General features: G+C 40.2%; 3 protein-coding genes across 4 annotated transcripts; all 3 read left to right on the plus strand.

The window, feature by feature from the left end:
* Positions 1-5,710: 5,710 nt before the first annotated feature.
* LOC115560869 (extracellular calcium-sensing receptor-like) lies at positions 5,711-8,532 on the plus strand. The gene is made up of 5 exons (XM_030380489.1): positions 5,711-5,999; positions 6,105-6,857; positions 6,938-7,165; positions 7,353-7,476; positions 7,631-8,532. Exons 1-5 carry the CDS (start codon positions 5,745-5,747, stop codon positions 8,530-8,532), a joined length of 2,262 nt encoding a protein of 753 aa, XP_030236349.1. The 5' UTR covers positions 5,711-5,744.
* A 1,860-nt stretch (positions 8,533-10,392) lies between these two features.
* LOC115560857 (extracellular calcium-sensing receptor-like) lies at positions 10,393-14,089 on the plus strand. Of its 2 annotated transcripts, XM_030380477.1 has the most exons (7): positions 10,414-10,562; positions 10,800-11,088; positions 11,183-11,685; positions 11,725-11,998; positions 12,172-12,399; positions 12,691-12,814; positions 13,179-14,089. In XM_030380477.1, exons 1-7 carry the CDS (start codon positions 10,426-10,428, stop codon positions 14,087-14,089), a joined length of 2,466 nt encoding a protein of 821 aa, XP_030236337.1. In that variant the 5' UTR covers positions 10,414-10,425. The 2 variants fall into 2 exon arrangements, with proteins under 2 accessions (XP_030236336.1, XP_030236337.1); XM_030380476.1 differs by having other exon boundaries at positions 10,393-10,562; positions 11,183-11,998.
* Positions 14,090-14,514: 425 nt separating this feature from the next.
* On the plus strand, positions 14,515-18,278 carry LOC115560867 (extracellular calcium-sensing receptor-like). Its single transcript, XM_030380487.1, has 5 exons — positions 14,515-14,743; positions 14,930-15,218; positions 15,502-16,326; positions 16,417-16,647; positions 16,761-18,278. Exons 1-5 carry the CDS (start codon positions 14,538-14,540, stop codon positions 17,928-17,930), a joined length of 2,721 nt encoding a protein of 906 aa, XP_030236347.1. The 5' UTR covers positions 14,515-14,537; the 3' UTR covers positions 17,931-18,278.
* Positions 18,279-19,826: the final 1,548 nt, after the last annotated feature.

The raw sequence follows: 19,826 nt of genomic DNA on the forward strand, positions 1-19,826 counted from the left end.
TAATAAGTGTTCACTTTTTTTCAAGCTACTAAAATAGTTTGCATAGATACAATTAGACTAATCTGAAATGGATAATTTGAAAATCATTAGAAAGTAATTGTTGGCGATTCATGCAAGAGAGCATTCCCAAAGGGTTTACATGAACAAAGGGTTTACAGCTACTGGCTTACACAGACAGAGTACCAGAAGCGGCCTTTTGGTGCTTGGTTCAAAGGTGATAGAAGAGGGAAGGCTGGTGTACCCACTCATGAATACCTTTTTTTGGCAGCAGAAAGAAAGAATGGTCCACAAACACACTCATTAGGGTAACGAGAAACAATATAGAGAAAAAATATGATCAATTACGAAAGCGAGAGTTTCAGGCTTTGAATGGATGGCATGGGCTCAGTAGCATCCAAACCCTGACACAGTGGTTTGTTAGAACAGAGAATAATGTTGTGTTGTTTGGAATGTGTAACTATAGAACAGAATGTGATGTGGTTCTTTGACATTTAAAAAAAGTAAATGAATTGCCATTAACATCAGAAAAAAAAAATTCATCAACATCTGCCAAGTGTTATTGTTATCAGTTGGATTCATGGATTTACACTTTAACGTGGGAGAACTAGGGAATGTAGCACTTTTTTTCTTGTTATTTCTTATACCATGTCAAAGAAAACATGTTTTACTATCCTGTACTGTCTGCTGTTTCAACTATTGGGGCTTAATACTGTACATCTCATCATTTATACTTCCAATATATTAAATATTATATATTTCTAATGATTTGAATGCTTGCTGTTCATTTTTTAAACAAAACTTAAGGTCACAGGCCATCATTTGAATGTTATCATTCTAGAATAATTGGTTATATTATTAAAAAAATACAATTATATCTAATTTATGAATTACATTATAGATGTGAAATTAAAACACAACAACAATTTACATCATTTACTGGAGTCGTAAACATTTAATTAGAAGCATGATTAAATTGAGACGTTCCCATAAGGATCAGGGATCGTCTTGTTGGCGAACTTGTTGACATGCCTTGAAATACCCCCTACAGCACACAGTGGATGCCCAAACAAGCCTGAATGTTGTGGCAGTCAAGTGTAACAAAAACATGTGCTATGGTTACTGTACTGACGAAAAGATTTCATCATTGGAGAACTGCTAATTTACCTTTCACCCATGTGACTAGGGTGGGAACCAGGGGGGCGGGCTGGGCAAGCAAAGGCAGGTAGGTGTCATAGACATAATGATGACACCTGGCCTTGAGCTAAGGGAAGGAGTTCAACAGGTGTGGTCTGGAAAATTCATTAATTTGGCATCTCCCAGGAGAAATGTTGCAATAATTAATTAGCAAGGTCCCTTGTTGTTAATTTCAAATTATTGTATGAAGCCTAATATGTGGAAAACCTTTTAATATAATGTTTATACTAATATATGGATAGAAAAGTAAAGTAAAAAATTCATGAACATTCATTTTATATTGTAGAAAAAAAACTAATTTCCATATTGCATTGTTTAAAAACAGAGATACACAGTGTTTGACAATGGTTAAAGTAATATATGTGTAATATAAATGTCTACATTTTTTATTAAATTCTAACTAAAGTACAACAAACAATTTATATAAAAAAATGAAATATAGTGGTAACAAAGTATTTCTTTCACATTTAACCATTAAGGAATTCAATATTGTCTATCGTTACAAATTTCTTTATATTCCTTTATGTATGTAATCATTTATTTCATTCTTTACTGATTTGCCTCAAGTCATTACATTTATATTAAATGTTAGTGTTGTCCATTGCTTACGTCAATGAGAGATACCCATCAGGCCTCTTTTGCAGATTTTACATATCACCAAATACTTTCATCTTGTATTCTTTTCTATTCTTTTGAATATACCTGATGGGTTTGACAATTTAAAACGTGAACGTTTATGAAAGATAATTATTAAAATGTTAGTTTGTACCATTATATTGGTGATATATATTTATAGATGTGTCATTTCAAATAAAAGAATAACATATATTTTATAAAGGATAATAATTATTCATATTTTGTCAGTCAAATCATTATCATTTAAAAGACCTTTGATGGATCTTGGAGGGATATAACTTGACTATTACAAAGTAATAACAGCAGAGGGCAACATTGCCTTACATCTGTTTGAGCTCCATCTCCAAAGGTCTCTCTCTCTCTCCACCTCTTTCTTTCTCTCTCTCTCTTTCTTTTCCCCCCACCTCCCCACCTCCCTCTCCCCCCCCCCCCTCCCACTCTCTCTCTCTCTCTCTCTCTCTCTCTCTCTCTCTCTCTCTCTCTCTCTCTCTCTCTCTCTCTCTCTCTCTCTCTCTCCCCCCCTCTCTTTCTCTGGCCTCTGGGAATATTTAACACCATCCAGTTTATACACTGATAACACATTTTAATTAGATTTTTCCTGGTACTCATTTTTTGTTATTTTTATTTCTTTATGTCTATTTAGAAAAAGGGGAATAGAAAGAGAAAAGTATAAATTGTAGCAAGTGGAAACCATATTGTATAATGTATAAAATGTGGCATAATATACACTATATATTTCTGTGGGAATGTTCATTTTGTAGTCAATATAAAAATATTATTGTAATGATAATCATATATTATATTATATTATATTACATATTCAATTATATCATTATTAGGCAAAAAGACAATTAGTAACTTTGGTTGGACGAGGTAGTCTATTGAGTTCACTAAATAACACACACACACCACAAATCTGTTTCCCGCCCAGGGACTTCAGATGTAAATTAGCTAATAGCTAACTTTGGAACTACTAATGAGCAATGCATTGTCCCTGTCAAATAAATAAATGAATAAATAAGTGCAACGTGACAAGATGTGAAAACACAATATGAAATATGAAAACACAATATTTAAGCTTTTTATTTCTCAATGTCTCTCACTGTATCATTCTAGATCAATTTCAAGTGGCTTCAAGGTCAAGATCATCCATCCTGCCATGTTCAGCCATCAGGCACCACAGTAAACAAGACTCATGATGCAACATGCATGAAAGGATGAATCCAGCAGGAGGAGTCGTGGAGAAGTGTGGGGGGCAGCTGTCCTCAGGGGGTTCTTCAGTTAGTCAGACATGTTGTGTGTAGGCCATGGGAGGGGAAGTCTCCCTTATGCTACAGGCCATATCGGTTCATCTGAAGTGTTCAAATGTCAAGTTCACCGCCCTTGTGGTTTATCCTCAACAGAGCCCTCAAGCGTTAGATGAGATACATGTCAACACGGATGCAAACAGAGTTCATTTTTAATTAGGCAAGGCTAAAAAGCGATACAAACAAACCATTAAACAGCTCCACAGCTGAAAACTAACAATAACATCCAATTAAAAATTACATGGGCCAGTAGCTTGCTAACTCAGGTGTGTTGGACTAATTGTTTATTTTTCCTCACTGTCAAAATTGTAAATATAATGCACGTATCCAAATAGAAATCTCCCCAAGAAAATATTGACAGTTTGTGGTAAAATTAAGCACATACTTGTATTGACATGTCAATATTGTTTTGCATCATTCAAGATGATGCAACAAGATCTGTTTGCAACAATACATTTTAAAAATACTTCCCATATTATTATGCATCCCAGCTCTCCTGCAGTGTTATATTTGGTATATTTTGTGCAGAACTACAGAACTTGTTCTTTTCCAATATAATTTTATAGGATGCATATTCCTTGTATGAGTTAGTGCTGAATACATTTTTTATGTTCTTTGTACTTTGTGGGACAGGATGAAGGTTTGGGGATTTCCTCAGCAAAAGTACAGTATAATTTAGCTCCAGAAATGTATGTATATTTTTGCGTTGGAAGTACAAAGACGACATGATACAATCAATAAATATATATACAGCTTTAATAAAACATTTAATCAATGAGTTAAAATACATGTTATCAACGTCAAACGTGCAGCACCTTGCAGTATGGTAGGCCTAAGGATATCCCTGTTGCGTGTTTTATTAGGGAGGAGGCTATGCAGTGTCTAGGTGAACTCTAGTGAGTCTTGAGCCTCTTGCGGAAGCTGGTGAGCGAAACTACGGTCCCGCTTCCCTCTTGAGTAAGGGCCAGATCCTGCAGATGTTGTGGAGAATAAATCTGCAGGTTCGGGCCAACACAATGATGTTCACGGTGCAGCATCACAGATTGTCCCATACCATGTACTGTTGGTGATGGAGATACCGCAATGTCACATCTTGAAGGTAGCTCATAACTTCTGACCATCAAGACAGAGATCATAGGACATATTTCCAAGGGAACTTCTGCAAGCCATTGCACTTGCCCCGGACAGGATAAGGCCAACTCCTGTTTCAACCTGGAGATGCTGGAAATACAATATATGGCATGCCTGTTTTAAGTTTTTCTTCATCATAAAAATGTTTTCTATGAAAAGATAATTGATAACATACAGATATAGTAACCCTCAATTATCAATAATCTATATCACCTACACAGATCAAATATAGGAAACATAGCTGGTCAAATGGTTGAATGCATGATGTGCACGAATAGCATCACTTCGCCTTCTATAAATAAAGAACCATTTATTTGTCAAATGAAATGTGTCGGAAATGACAGGGATGACACTATTGACATAGGGACAAGAATGGGCACCATCATTATAATTCCCCCTGAATTGCTGGGGTTGGGGTTAATTATGTTTCTTTAGATATTCAATTCAATTATCCAAAATTGCAAAATTGTATTCAAGGAATCCAACCCATTTTTAGGTTGCTTTACACTTCAAAATATAAACCAAAAGTTTCTGTCAAAAGTACTTGTTACTCAAAAGTACATGTTAACTCAAAACTATACCTGATACCCCATAGCAATATTTCTTGCACTAGGACCCTATAACAGGTAGCGTACAGCTTTTTTTTTTTTTTTTTTTTTTTCTACCTATCATCTTCTTTTTTTTTTTTTTTTTTTTGCTATTCTAGGTGTGTGTACTACATGTTCAAGTGGGTGGGGTGGGTGGGATGTTGTTTGTATGTGCATGTAAAAAAAAAAAACTATGGATATGTCTGTTAAAATGTATGCTCAGTGTATTCTGTGTTCATATACATTTCCAAATAAAAAAATTATCAAAAAAAAAAAAAGTACATGTTACTCAACAGGCTATGTGAGAGAACTTTGTAAATCATGCATTCTTGTTATATCACAATGATATTCAAATGTCTGCCACGTCCTGTTGAGACTCTCTCATCCAACCGGTCTCCCTGATTGGCTGCCAAGTGACCATGGCAACCTTCAAGGTTATAAGTTGACATTATAGAGACCAACATGTCCAGGTTGAACTGGGCTCGACTTGATGTGTAAGTGTGGTCACTTTCACATGACTTATAAACTGTCACTAGTGATGCTAGTGCTAGTTATCCTTTGGGTGGTGCGAGCAATCGAAGCACAGAGCAAGACACCCCTATGTAAGATACTGGGCAGTCCAGAGTCCCCTCTCCTGTCCAAAGAAGGAGATGTTACCATTGGAGGAGCCTTTTCTATCCACAGCAAAATCACTCAGCCACTACTGTCCTTTACAGACACACCCACACGGCTTACATGCTCAAGGTATCGTATGATTTCCCTGTATCAATTGCAAAATGACTCTAAACAGATGAATGTGGTTATATTGTGATTTAATAGAATAATCAAGCACTTTATGAATCATTTATTTTACAGTTTGAATCTGAGAGAGTTTCGATTTGCACAAACTATGATCTTTGCCATTGAGGAGATAAATAGCAGTGACTATCTTCTTCCCAATGTTTCTATTGGATATCGTATCTATGATAACTGTGGCTCCACATTATCCTCAATGCGTGCCGCCATGGCCCTCATGAACGGCGCTGACGCGACTTCGGAAAGCGCCTGCTCCGGTCAATCTGCTGTGCACGCCATCATTGGAGAGTCTGAATCATCCTCGACTATTGTTCTGTCACGCACCACCGGACCTTTCAAACTACCCGTGGTAGGTTGGCACCTCCGTTCAAATCTGTGCTTTACCGAGAACTGCTGAAACCACGTTCACACTAATCAACCTTTCCTTGCGTTTTCTTTTTGTCTCCTTCTTCAGATCAGTCACTCGGCCACGTGTGAGTGTTTGAGTAGTAGGACAGAATATCCCTCTTTCTTCCGCACCATCGCCAGCGACCTCTACCAGAGCCGGGCTCTGGCCCAGCTGGTCAAACACTTTGGCTGGAGCTGGGTGGGGGCGGTCAACAGTGACAGTGACTATGGCAACAACGGCATGGCCATCTTCCTCGCCGCCGCGCGGGAGGAAGGAGTATGTGTGGAGTACACAGAGAAGTTCCACAGGACGGAACCAGAGAAGCTCAAGAAAGTGGTGGAAGTTATTCGCAAGAGTACGGCCAGAGTGATTGTTGGCTTCTTAGCCCACGTGGAAATGAATAACCTTTTAGAGCAGCTGAGCGTCCACAATATCACAGGCTTGCAGTTCATTGGTGTGGAGGCCTGGATCACTGCTGACAGTCTGGTGACCCCCACCAGCTTCAGTGTGTTGGGAGGGTCCCTTGGTTTCGCTGTGCAGAAAGCTAATATCAGTGGCTTTTCGGATTTTGTGATTAAAGGGTTCTGGGAATCTGCCTTTCCATGCACACAGTCAAACAGTGAAATTGTAATGGATACACAATGTAAAGACAACCTTGATCTGATTGAGACAAAGGATTACAATGATGATGTGCCTGAGCTTAGATACTCTGCTAACATCTACAAGGCCATCTATGCTGTGGCTCATTCTCTGCACCGTTTACTCAAATGCAAAAACGTCAGTGGGTGCGACAAGATGATTAAAGTGCATCCCTGGCAGGTAAAGGACATTGGATGTGCAAATAGATTTTCACCCCTGACAAAAAAGAAATATCAACACAATCCATTCTCGTCTCCTAGGTAGTGGAAGCATTACAGATGGTCAATTTCACCATAAAGAACGGGGATCAGGTGTGGTTTGACAGCACAGGCGCAGCCGTGGCCCAGTATGAGGTGGTGAACTGGCAGCGTGGGGCCGATGGCTCGGTCGAGTTTAAACCGGTCGGCTACTACGACGCCTCATTACCTCCTGGAGAAAAGTTTGTCCTCAGGAACAAGGACATAATGTGGCCTGGTGGAAAGACAGAGGCAGATATATATTGTTCATATATTGTTTAGATTGTTACATATATGGATAGTATACACAGGGATGCATGTGATAAAGGTGTACACTAAATAAATAAATAGCAAATATACAGTGGCCATTAGCCACACAGAATTGCCTGGTCAAAATAATAATTTTGACTCAAAATCTCCCTACTCTTGTCTTTGAAAGTTGCCTGTGTCAGTGTGCAGTGAAAGCTGTCCCCCTGGAACTCGCAAGGTCCTCCAGAAAGGGAAGCCAGTGTGCTGCTATGACTGTATACTTTGTGCTGAGGGTGAAATCAGCAACACAACAGGTATGCATATCACACACCATGAAATACCTGTAAAGCACACGTCCTTTGTTTGTGTAACCCTATGCATAATACTGAAGTGCGCCATGGTACGGTCTATAATACATGTTTTCTTTTGATGAATCCTACCGCGTGACGAGTCACATTGTCATTGCAGATTCTAACGGTTGCACAAAGTGCCCTGAAGATTTCTGGTCAAGTGAAAACAGAGATAAATGTGTTCTGAAAACCGTTGAGTTCCTAACTTTTACAGAAGTAATGGGGATAGTACTGGTGTTTTTTTCTTTGTTTGGGGTATTTATAACTATAATTGTGGCAAACTTGTTTTTGATCAATAAGGACACGCCTTTAGTCAGGGCCAACAACTCTGAGCTGAGCTTCCTGCTGCTCTTCTCCTTGACTCTGTGTTTCCTGTGTTCTCTGACCTTCATCGGCCGTCCCTCAGACTGGTCCTGTATGCTTCGCCACACAGCGTTTGGGATCACCTTTGTCCTTTGTATCTCTTGTGTTCTGGGGAAAACTATAGTGGTGTTGATGGCCTTCAGAGCTACACTACCTAGCAGTAATGTTATGAAATGGTTTGGTCCAACTCAGCAGAGACTGAGTGTATTGGCTTTCACTCTCATACAGGTTGTAATTTGTATACTTTGGTTAACAATCAACCCTCCCTATCCCTTTAAAAATATGGAAATCTATATGGATAAGATCATTCTAGAATGTGCCCTTGGATCCCCTATAGGGTTCTGGGCTGTTTTGGGGTATATAGGACTCCTAGCTTTGTTATGTTTCATACTGGCTTTTCTGGCCAGAAAGCTGCCTGATAACTTCAATGAGGCCAAATTCATCACCTTCAGCATGTTGATATTCTGTGCAGTCTGGATCACCTTCATCCCTGCTTATGTCAGTTCTCCTGGGAAGTTCACTGTAGCTGTGGAAATATTTGCTATGCTAGCTTCAAGTTATGGTTTACTTCTATGTGTATTTGCCCCAAAATGCTTCATTATTTTATTCAAGCCAGAACTGAACACAAAGAAACACATGATGGCAAAATGTAAATAAATACCTCAATAAAGATATGACTATATATCTTAAATTAAATATTATTTCAAATTTTCTTTACTTCTCGCATTTGAATATTGTTCTTTTTTATTCTGAAATAATTGTAGAATAAATACATGAAACAGTATCAGATGTTGATTTAAATATTTATCATTAGATCCAAGATGTCCAGAAAATAGAGGCATGTTTTTTAAAGTTCAATGAAACGAACGTTCGAAGTTATTACATTGCACAAAAACTTACAGAAACAGGAACATGACATTATATCAATGTAATGTCGTTACTTTGTCAAAAGTGAATCAAAATAAGTGCATTCGACCATGACGATGCTACCAAAAAGTGCAAGATCATGCGATTACATACAATTAATCAAATTATCAAGCTGCTTCAAGTTCTACATCAGAAACAAGAGGAAGGGAGCCTCTCTCCATCTCCCTGCCATAGATTGATGCACTGGGATAACTGGCCATGGTCAATTTGAGCATTAATCAATTCACAAATGTCAGTGTGTGTGTGTGTGTGTGTGTGTGTGTGTGTGTGTGTGTGTGTGTGTGTGTGTGTGTGTGTGTGTGTGTGTGTGTGTGTGTTTGTGTGTTTGTGTATGTGTTTTTGTGTTCATCTGTGTGTTTCTCTGTGTCTCTGTGTGTGTAACCCCTGTGAACCTTAAGTAATACAGAATATGTGTATTCTACATATTTTGTGATAATTTTTGATATAGATACCGATACCGTTTCACGATAAAACATTAATCACTGATCACTGGTCTCTCAATCAGACTCCATTAACTATTAAAATCTTCGATGATCTTCAGTCAAACGCTTCACATTTCAACCGACTCGAAAACAAAATGAAAGAAAATAAAAGCACTGACAAATATGTTCAAACATACCATTGAGATATCTAAGATATCATAATAAGCCAATAAGGGCCACTAATATGGCCAAGTCACACACAGACTTGTCAAGGCAGTACTGCTTTACAATTTGGTAAACATGAACTTAAGACTACATTGTCCTCTATGTATTCGGAGTCTGGTTGAATAAAAAAAGTCAAAGTCGAATTCATTGTCAGCTTTGTCGTCAATTTATTCACATGTAACAAACATACAAAGCAATCGAAAATATATTTCTCACCATCCCACGGTGAAAGAGCTAAAGTGCACAGGCACAACAGATAGAGACAAGTAAACAATAAAGTGCACAACAGATAAAGAAATGTACTAGGCCTAATCTAAAAATAAACAATAAAATATAATAGTGCAAAGAATGTGTACACTTTCACTGAAACCTTTCCGGTGCATCTTTCCCCCCAACTGTAACTCTACTAAATCTTCAGTGACGGTGCACTATAGCGCTATCATTAAACAAATAAACCCTGAAGGGGGATGCAGTATCTTCATTAACCCTTTCTGGGTTAATTTAAAAATAATGTAGGCGCGCCGTACATTATCCTACTTATTACACAGCTTCTTACGAAATAAATCAATGATCGGACACAAAAATATAGCAACAAAAAATTATTCGATTTATTAAAATATGATTTGATTGCCTCCGCTTAAAAAAATTGTAAATTAGAAACGGTTGTAACTGTTTCCACAGCAGCGGCCGCGTAACAAAGAAAATGGCGGCCCGTTTTCCTTTAAGGGAACAGCAGGAACTTTTGGACGTCATTGAGCTCTGTTTTGGCCCCTCGCCAACCGGATGTCATCGACGTTCACAAATGTGTATAAAGCTTTAGTGTTAAACATGCATAACATTCTATTTGATGCGATTGCAGCGTGTGTCCATTGATTGGACTGCGTTCACAGCGATACTGTTCAACGTTACAATGCTGCTCCTTCTGCTTGGGATCCTAGGAGCCTTTGGGGCAGAAGATGGAGATCCACTCTGTCAGATGCTGAGGAGCCCAGAGCATTGCTTGCTGTCTAAGGAAGGAGACGTCACTATTGGAGGGGTCTTCTCCATCCATAGCCAGATCTCCAGTCCTCTGCTCTCCTTCACAGACACTCCAAATTCTCTAACCTGTTCCAGGTACTATATGGGCTTACTATATGGTCTATCCTCTTCCAGGTGCATTCTTAAAGCAACAGTTTAGATACAATTAAATAATATTTAAAAATAAAATCTTTACATTTCCTGACTGCGATAGATGCTCTGCACTCTTTACAAGACATGGTGGTGCAGCTCTGAGATCGTTTGAGAAGTCCAATATTGACTGTATGCTTTTATTGTCCCATAACTTCTGTTATGGTTTTCCTTGGTTTACAGGATTAATTTCAGAGAGTTTCGTTTTGTACAAACAATGATCTTTGCTATTGAGGAAATCAACAATAGCAGCTCTCTACTCCCTAACGTCACACTGGGCTACAAAGTGTTTGACAGCTGTGGCTCCATCATGGCATCTATGCGTGTGGCGATGGCTCTGCTTAATGGAAATGACACAGCGTATGGGAAAACCTGCTCTGAAATGTCCTCTATTCATACAGTCATAGGAGCCTCTGAATCTTCCTCCACCATTATCATGCTCAGAACATTAGGGGCGTTCCAGATACCAGTGGTAAATGTTTATAATTGATATTCATCAAACCATTGTACCATTGTATCGTAAAAAAATATTTTCCTCATTATTTTCCTTCTCATTTCCTATTTAGATCAGCCATTTTGCGACATGCGCCTGTCTGAGTGATAAAACCAAGTACCCTACTTTCTTTAGGACCATACCGAGTGACTACTACCAGAGCCGAGCACTGGCAAAGCTGGTCAAACACTTTGGTTGGACCTGGGTGGGGTCGGTCCGGAGTGACAACGACTATGGCAACAACGGCATGGTTGCCTTTGCAGACGCTGCCCGTCTGGAGGGGGTCTGCATCGAGTATTCAGAAACCATCTCCAGACTGGACACCAGAGAGAAGGTGGCCCGGGTGGTCAGTGTGATCCGCCGAGGAACCGCCAGGGTGCTGGTGGCCTTCCTCGCTCAGGGAGAGATGGACATCCTGATTGAAGAAGCGGTGAGGCAGAACCTGACAGGTCTGCAGTGGGTGGGCAGCGAGTCCTGGATCACGGCCGGCCACCTGGCCACCCAGAGAAACACCGCCATCCTGACCGGATCGCTGGGGTTCACCATTAGGAAGTCAAACATTTCAGGGTTGAAAGAGTTCTTGCTACGGGTGAGCCCGAGTCAAGACTCTCAGAGCAGCCTACTTAAAGAGTTCTGGGAGACGATGTTTGACTGCAAATTCGAAAGCGACTTGGAAAACCAGGCCAGTGACAGGCAGTGCTCTGGATCAGAGAAACTAGAAAACGTCGGTAATCCGTACACTGATGTGTCAGAGTTACGGATATCTAACAATGTGTATAAAGCAGTATATGCTGTGGCCCACACCATTCATAACATGTTAAACTGTGAAAAGACAGGGGGCAATGTCAATCCATCATGTACATGGACAAACAATTCAAAGAGAGAGCAGGTGAGATGACACAGATGTTACACAGCCACATCTATTAATATAAGCATCTGCATAAGTAAGATATATTATTTCATCATATATTTAACTTAATTTTTTTTTTTTAATTTCTGTACATTTTTTTGACGTTCACATTATTTTTTCATGTCAATGTTTAATGTAAATTGTTCTTTTAGGTATTGAAATACCTGAAGGTGGTGAACTTCCCTCTGAAGTCAGGGGAAAGGGTATATTTTGATCAGAACGGAGATCCAGCGGCCATGTATGAACTGGTGAACTGGCAGAGGAACCGAGCAGGCGAGCCAATGTTTGTTACAGTAGGGAACTACGATGCCTCATTACCAAATAAAAAGCAATTCACTATGAATGGCATTAACATCACATGGGCTGCTGAATCTAGAGAAGTAGGTCTTTAATTGTATAGATTATTAATTTATATCTTGTTTTTTCAAGTTCTCCAAAAATACATGACAAATACTTTGTATAATCCATTTTTTTAGTGCTTGTGTGCATACAAAATAAAATAATAGTTGATATAAGTGTTAGGCAAATAATCGTAGTATATACTGTATATAGCATAAATGTTTGAACAATTAAAATTACACTAATTAGTATAATAATATGACAGTAATGCTTTTTATCCATGTGAAATATATGAAGCCAGGCTGAGCAGTGTTGTTGTGGTGATGTTGCAGAGGCCTCAGTCTGTGTGCAGTGCCAGCTGTTTGAAAGGTTTCCGGCAGGCTACGATTAAAGGGAAACCTGTCTGCTGCTTCTCCTGCATTCCCTGCGCTGCCGGAGAGATCAGCAATGCCACTGGTAAGACTTCCTCGGCAGGTGACGACTTACATACAAAACACACAAATATGATTGAATATTTTCCCATCAGAATGTGTTGTATGATGCATATTCAAAATATGTACTTTACATTCATATAATTAAATATTTTCCCATAGGTTTTCAAAATGTGATTCTGGGATCTGTTAATACTAACGGGAAGGATACTGTCCCTCAAGTTTTTTGATATCTGTATTTGAAACTACATTCTTGCAGCCTGACTGTGGCCATCATTTAGCAAAATGGCTGTCCCCTACCTGCTTGTTAATGATCGGCATCTGAAATGCATGGCAAGTCAATGTATTTGTAAAATGTAATAACTCTAAAATTAGTGCTTCACTTTCAGATTCTGCAGAATGCAACAAGTGTTTGTTGCAATTCTGGTCAAATGAAGACCACAGCCTGTGTGTCCCCAAGGTGGTTGAGTTCCTGTCTTTTGAAGAAACTATGGGAGCCCTCCTCACTGCTATATCATTGTTTGGAACAAGTTTAACCTTGATCGTGTCAGTGGTCTTCTTCCACTTTCGACACACACCTCTGGTAAAAGCGAGTAACTCTGAGCTGAGCTTCCTGCTGCTCTTCTCCTTGACTCTGTGTTTCCTGTGTTCTCTGACCTTCATTGGCAGTCCCTCAGACTGGTCCTGTATGCTTCGCCACACAGCTTTCGGGATCACCTTTTCAATGTGCATGTCTTGTGTCCTGGCAAAGACTGTAGCAGTCGTGGTAGCCTTCAAGGCAAAACTGCCCAAAAATACAGTTCTTCAGTGCTCATTGCCAATACAAAGAACCAGTGTTTTTGGTTGTATCTTAGTACAGGTTATGGTGTGTGTGTTATGGTTAACTCTGGCCCCACCATTCCCATACAGAAATACTGAGCAGTCTAGCGAAAAGATCATCCTAGAATGTGCCCTAGGATCCCCTATAGGGTTCTGGGCTGTTTTGGGGTACATAGGACTCCTAGCTTTGTTATGTTTCGTACTGGCTTTTCTGGCTAGAAAGCTGCCTGATAACTTCAATGAGGCCAAATTCATCACCTTCAGCATGTTGATATTCTGTGCAGTCTGGATCACCTTCATCCCTGCTTATGTCAGTTCTCCTGGGAAGTTCACTGTAGCTGTGGAGATATTTGCAATTCTGGCCTCAAGCTTTGGATTGCTTTTTTGCATATTTGCTCCAAAACTTTATATCTTACTTCTTAAACCAGAGAGGAATACCAAAATGAATATGATGGGAAAAACCCAGCGGAAATCACTGTAACCCAATATTAAACACTAGACTTGATTGAATTAGCAGTATTAAACAATGAAAGATTATATATATATCAGTGTGATGTTAACTGTGTGCACAATGAACAGCCGTTTCAAATATTTTCAAATATATACCAGACTTATCTAAATGTTAGAATGAAATTCAAACCAATTATACCCTAAGTCTCTATTGACATCGCCATGGACTATAGATTGATTGACGGCAGTTATGTAATTGGAAAATGAGCATGGCGAATGGAATAGGCCTATCAATGGCTTCTGCTAATGCCACAACATATGTCATCATCATCATCGGTGAGGAAAACACTGACAGTCACTGACGTTTAAATTAATTCCCCAAAGTGTTGTGCCAATCAAGGAATAGAATATAAAACGCTTAGACTTGAGGGATTTGATGAACAGCTCCCTCTATAGGAGGTATACACAGAAAGCTAGCGATGCTGCAGTTAGCGAACCTGCTGCTTCTCTCTCTGCTGGCTGTCAGAGGCAAGGAATCCGTGTGTCGAACATACGGCACTAAAGAACTCTCTCAGTTTTCAAAGGAAGGGGACATCAACATAGGAGGCATTTTCTCCTTCCATCAGAATCCAGTCAGTGTCAACCCGTCTTTCCAGGTTGACCCGGGAAGCGTGCAATGTAATGGGTAAGTATTGATATTATAGAATGTAATTTATGCGGGATGACATATTGCCCTGCTTTTGCTACAGAATGAATTCACTAATGTCAGAAATAATCATCCAGGGGTACATTTTTGTAACCCTGAATGTAACAGTGAATGTCACAATCAACATTTCTCATCTCATGTATTCGTTTTGGAAATGATTCACAGACTGGATCCAGGTGAACTACAATATGCATACACCATGATGTTTGCTATAGAGGAGATCAACAACAGCTCTGAGCTGCTTCCAGGGATAACACTGGGCTATAGCATCTTTGACTCTTGCCCAAGCATCCCTCTCTCTGTCAGAGCCTCTCTCAACTTAATGAACGGATGGAATGGTATGGAAGGGGAAGGCAGCTGCAAGAAGCTAACCGTTCAGGCAGTCATTGGAGAAACCACCTCCACCTCCACTATAGGTATAGCGAGCACCATGGGGGCCTTCCATATACCTGTGGTGAGTTAGTGTGTCAAGGGTTCGAATTGAATGTACTAAAATGGTAAAACATCTATCATGAGATTTCTCTTTCTCTTTGTGTCTCTTTCTGCCTCCCTCTCTTAAAATCCTCTTCCCCTTCACTCTCTCCATCTCAGGCTGATTAAACATTGTTCTTAGATACGTTTCTTGCTTACTCACATATGTGAATGTGTAACGTGTTTTGCCAGAGGAAATAAGCATTGTTATGGTGTTGAAAATACTCATGAGGAAAATTGGCTTGTCTATCTAATATGTGTTTCAGATAAGTCATTCAGCCACCTGTGCATGCCTTAGCAACAGAAAAGAATATGAGTCCTTCTTCAGAACTATCCCCAGTGACCTTTACCAGAGCCAAGCACTGGCAAAGCTTGTGAAGCACTTCGGTTGGACCTGGGTAGGGGCGATCCGAACAAACAGCGACTATGGGAATGGTGGAATGGCTACCTTCCTGAAGGCAGCTAAAAAGGAAGGTGTATGTGTCGAGTACTCATTGCCCATTTACAGAACTGACCCAAGGAAGTGGTTCCTGAAGGTGGTAGACATCATCAAAAAGTCGTCCTCTAAGGTTATAGTTGCATTTGCTGATGGCACTGATCTAGACATCCTCATTAAAGAGCTGTACCTCCAGAATGTGACCGGACTTCAGTGGGTGGGCAGTGAGGGCTGGATAACATACCGTTACATTGCTTCCCCAGTGAACTATGCTGTGGTGCAGGGTGCTGTTGGTTTTGCTGCACACAATGCTCATGTCCCTGGACTACAGGAGTTCCTGGTCAATAGCAGGCCATCTACACAGCCATATGACCAGGGGCTGGTGGAGCTGTGGGAGAATGTGTTCAGCTGCACACTCATTCCTGGGGCCGAAGCTCCGGCCCAGGATTTAGTCACATCCTGCAGCGGGAAGGAGTCTCTGCGGGAGACACAATCCCGCTTCACAGATGTATCCGATGCTAGTCTGCTGAATAATATCTACAAGGCCACATATGCTGTAGCCCATGCATTGCACCAGTTGCTCACCTGCCAAGATGCAAAGGGTCCCTTTGAGAACAACTCATGTGCAGACAGGGGCAACATAGAACCATGGCAGGTGTGCTTTATGTACTGTTTACAATTTTCCTGTAGTGCAATTTAATGTTGAGAATCTTAAAGCACTAACGATGCAAATGCTTATCTGCAGGTGCTGCATTACCTGACGCAGGTGAACTTCACCACTAAGATCGGTGAGACTGTGTCTTTTGATGACATGGGAGACCCAGCGGCCCGCTACGCCCTGGTGAACTGGCAGATGGATGAATCCAGCTACATCCGATTTGAAACAATTGGCGACTACGATGCCTCGCAAGCTGAGGGCCAGCAGTTTAAAATGAAGCCAGCTGTCAGCGCTGTCTGGGCTGGTCAACAGACACAGGCAGGATAACTCTTAGATTGAATTACGACATGATACATCATCAATAAGTCTCATTGAATTGTAATCATTGTTTTCCATTTTAACATGACTGTTCTTGGGTTATTGTGGTGCAGGTTCCCCGATCTATATGCAGTGAGAGCTGTCTACCAGGGACTCGGAGGGCTTTCGTCAAGGGAAAAGCTATCTGCTGTTTTGATTGCATCCCCTGTGCTGACGGGGAGTTCAGCAACAGCACAAGTGAGACAGCAGGATTCCTTGCCTTTTCCTTAGCCTTCATCATGTTTCTGTTGGGCCGAATCCCTGCAAGCACTGTACTGGTGTCTCTGAGGTTGTCTCTACTGTGCAGCTTAAATATATCTATGCTTTCAGATGCAGTGAAATGTGACAAATGCCCTCCTGAGTACAAGTCCAACACGAAGAGAAATAACTGTGATTTGAAAGCTATTGAGTTTCTAACCTTCAGAGAACTCATGGGTATTTTATTAGTAACATTTTCTGTGTTTGGAGCCTGTTTGTCTATAACCATAGCACTGATATTTTACCACTACCGACTGACTCCAATAGTCAGGGCAAACAACTCTGAGCTGAGCTTCCTGCTGCTCTTCTCCTTGACTCTGTGTTTCCTGTGTTCTCTGACCTTCATCGTCCGTCCCTCAGACTGGTCCTGTATGCTTCGCCACACAGCTTTTGGGATCACCTTTGTCCTCTGTATCTCTTGTGTTCTGGGGAAAACTATAGTGGTGCTAATGGCCTTCAGGGCTACATTACCCGGTAGTAATGTTATGAAATGGTTTGGTCCAACTCAGCAGAGACTCAGTGTATTGGCTTTCACTCTCATACAGGTTTTGATTTGTATTCTTTGGTTAACAATTAATCCTCCATATCCCATTAAGAATATGGAAACCTATATGGATAAGATCATACTAGAATGTGCCCTAGGATCCCCTATAGGGTTCTGGGCTGTGTTGGGGTATATAGGACTCCTAGCTATGTTATGTTTCATACTGGCTTTTCTGGCCAGAAAGCTGCCTGATAACTTCAATGAGGCCAAATTTATCACCTTCAGCATGGTGATATTCTGTGCAGTCTGGATCACCTTCATCCCTGCTTATGTCAGTTCTCCTGGGAAGTTCACTGTAGCTGTGGAGATATTTGCAATTCTAGCTTCAAGCTATGGGTTGTTATTTTGTATTTTTCTTCCCAAGTGCTACATTATATTGCTTACACCAGAGAAAAATACAAAGAAACATTTGATGGGCCAGATAACACCAAGAACATTATAGATGACATTGCATTATATATACACACACTGTATTCAACAACATTGGAAATGTGGTTTTCTTTGAAGTTGATGTACATAAATATATATCATATATAATAACTACTGTAATTAAAGTATGACCACATTTCACATGCAAACTATATAACTATCTATAAAAGTCATGGCAACATAACGAATCTCCTTTCACCAAGCCATGAATGATGTTACTAGTAAAAATGTAAAATTAAGTTATGGGCCACTGTGTTTTTATGCTTGCAATGATAGTAATGTGCAAAAAATATTATTGAAGAAAGGATATATTATCAGTGTACATTATTAATACAATTTACATTATCTTGATGTCATATTTTTCATGTACTTGATTCCTTGTAAAAATACATGGGTAAAGTAGCGAAATAAAATAACCATGAAAAGTCTGTGCTTGTTGGGGCATAATTTCACCGACACAACTTTGAGTTACAGTAAAGTCTTTCACTCTAGATTGGCCAAAATAAAGGCTATAATACAATAAATAAATAAAAACTAGAAAAGCACTATTCTAGCGGCAGCCAGTAAAAATACATATACTATATGCTTTGAGTTGTTTCAATTGTACCACTATCATATCATCCCTGACATAGCCGTCATAATTAAAAGTAGCCAACAGTACTTGTAAAAAACAACCCCCATAAGTTCCTTATGAACATACGTCAGCCTTATGCTACACTGTTCCCTAGCGGCTTGGCTGTCCTGATTCATGGGGTCAGGTCAAATGTAGACACTACTGGAGCAGATTGCCAACCTTCCCTACATACTCTCTACAATGACTCCTGCAAGAAGAAGAGAGCTCATTCGTGACCTCACACAAATTAATGCATGTGCATGCACACACACACACACACACACACACACACACACACACACACACACACACACACACACACACACACACACACACAAAGAGACAAATGCGTTTGATTATTTTTGTTAAAGGAAAATGGATGGTTGTTGGAGAATATACTTTTTTTGTGCGTCACTCCGTCCCTTCTACCTGCCACGTGAGTTCCCGCAGTTATTTTTCACAGTGGTCTACATTCATCCCCAAGCAAACATTGCTAAAGCATCAGAGACAATATTTCACCTCTCACAAAAACTTGAATCTCTCTCCCCCGATGCTCCCAAATTTTTCTTGGGTGATTTCAATGACTGCTCATTGAGGAAAACTCTGCGCACCTACTATCAATATGTAAGCTGCAACACTAGGAAAAATAAGACTTTGGACTTGTGTTATGGCAGCATTAAAGGTGCCTACTCTGCTTCTTCCTTGCCCCCTCTGGGGGCATCCGACCACAATGTGGTACATCTCCGGCCTGTATACCAACGGCTTCTGGAGAGGGAAAAGCCCCAGAAAAGGACTGTTAAGATCTGGAATGAGGACAGCATTATGGCACTCCAGGGGTGCTTTGACTGTACCTCATGGGAGGGTTTTAAATGTCCGGACTTGAATGTACAGGTGGAGGTGATATCAGATTACATTACGTTCTGTGTGGACTCAGTACTGCCAACCAAGACTGTTAAAACGTATCCCAACAATAAACCCTGGGTATCAGGAAAGTTAAAATCACTCTCAAACAAAAAGAAACTGGCCCATATCCATAAGGACGAAATTGCTAAGAGAGATACACAAAGAGAAATTAAAAGACAGATTAAGATAGACAAGAATACTTATAAACAAAAAGTAGAGCAAAACATGGCCCTGGGTAATTCTAGGCAGGCATGGCAGTCAATCAAGGCCATGACCAGCGCCCCTCATAAGGGGAAGGGGAAAAACAACATAGCTCTTAAGGGTGGGGAAGGCCAGGATATGGCAAATAATCTAAATGTTTTATTTTCTCGTTTTGAAAAATGGATTGGAACT

The sequence above is a fragment of the Gadus morhua genome, chromosome 16 (genome assembly GCF_902167405.1).
Source record: "Gadus morhua chromosome 16, gadMor3.0, whole genome shotgun sequence".
Classification (NCBI taxonomy): domain Eukaryota; kingdom Metazoa; phylum Chordata; class Actinopteri; order Gadiformes; family Gadidae; genus Gadus; species Gadus morhua.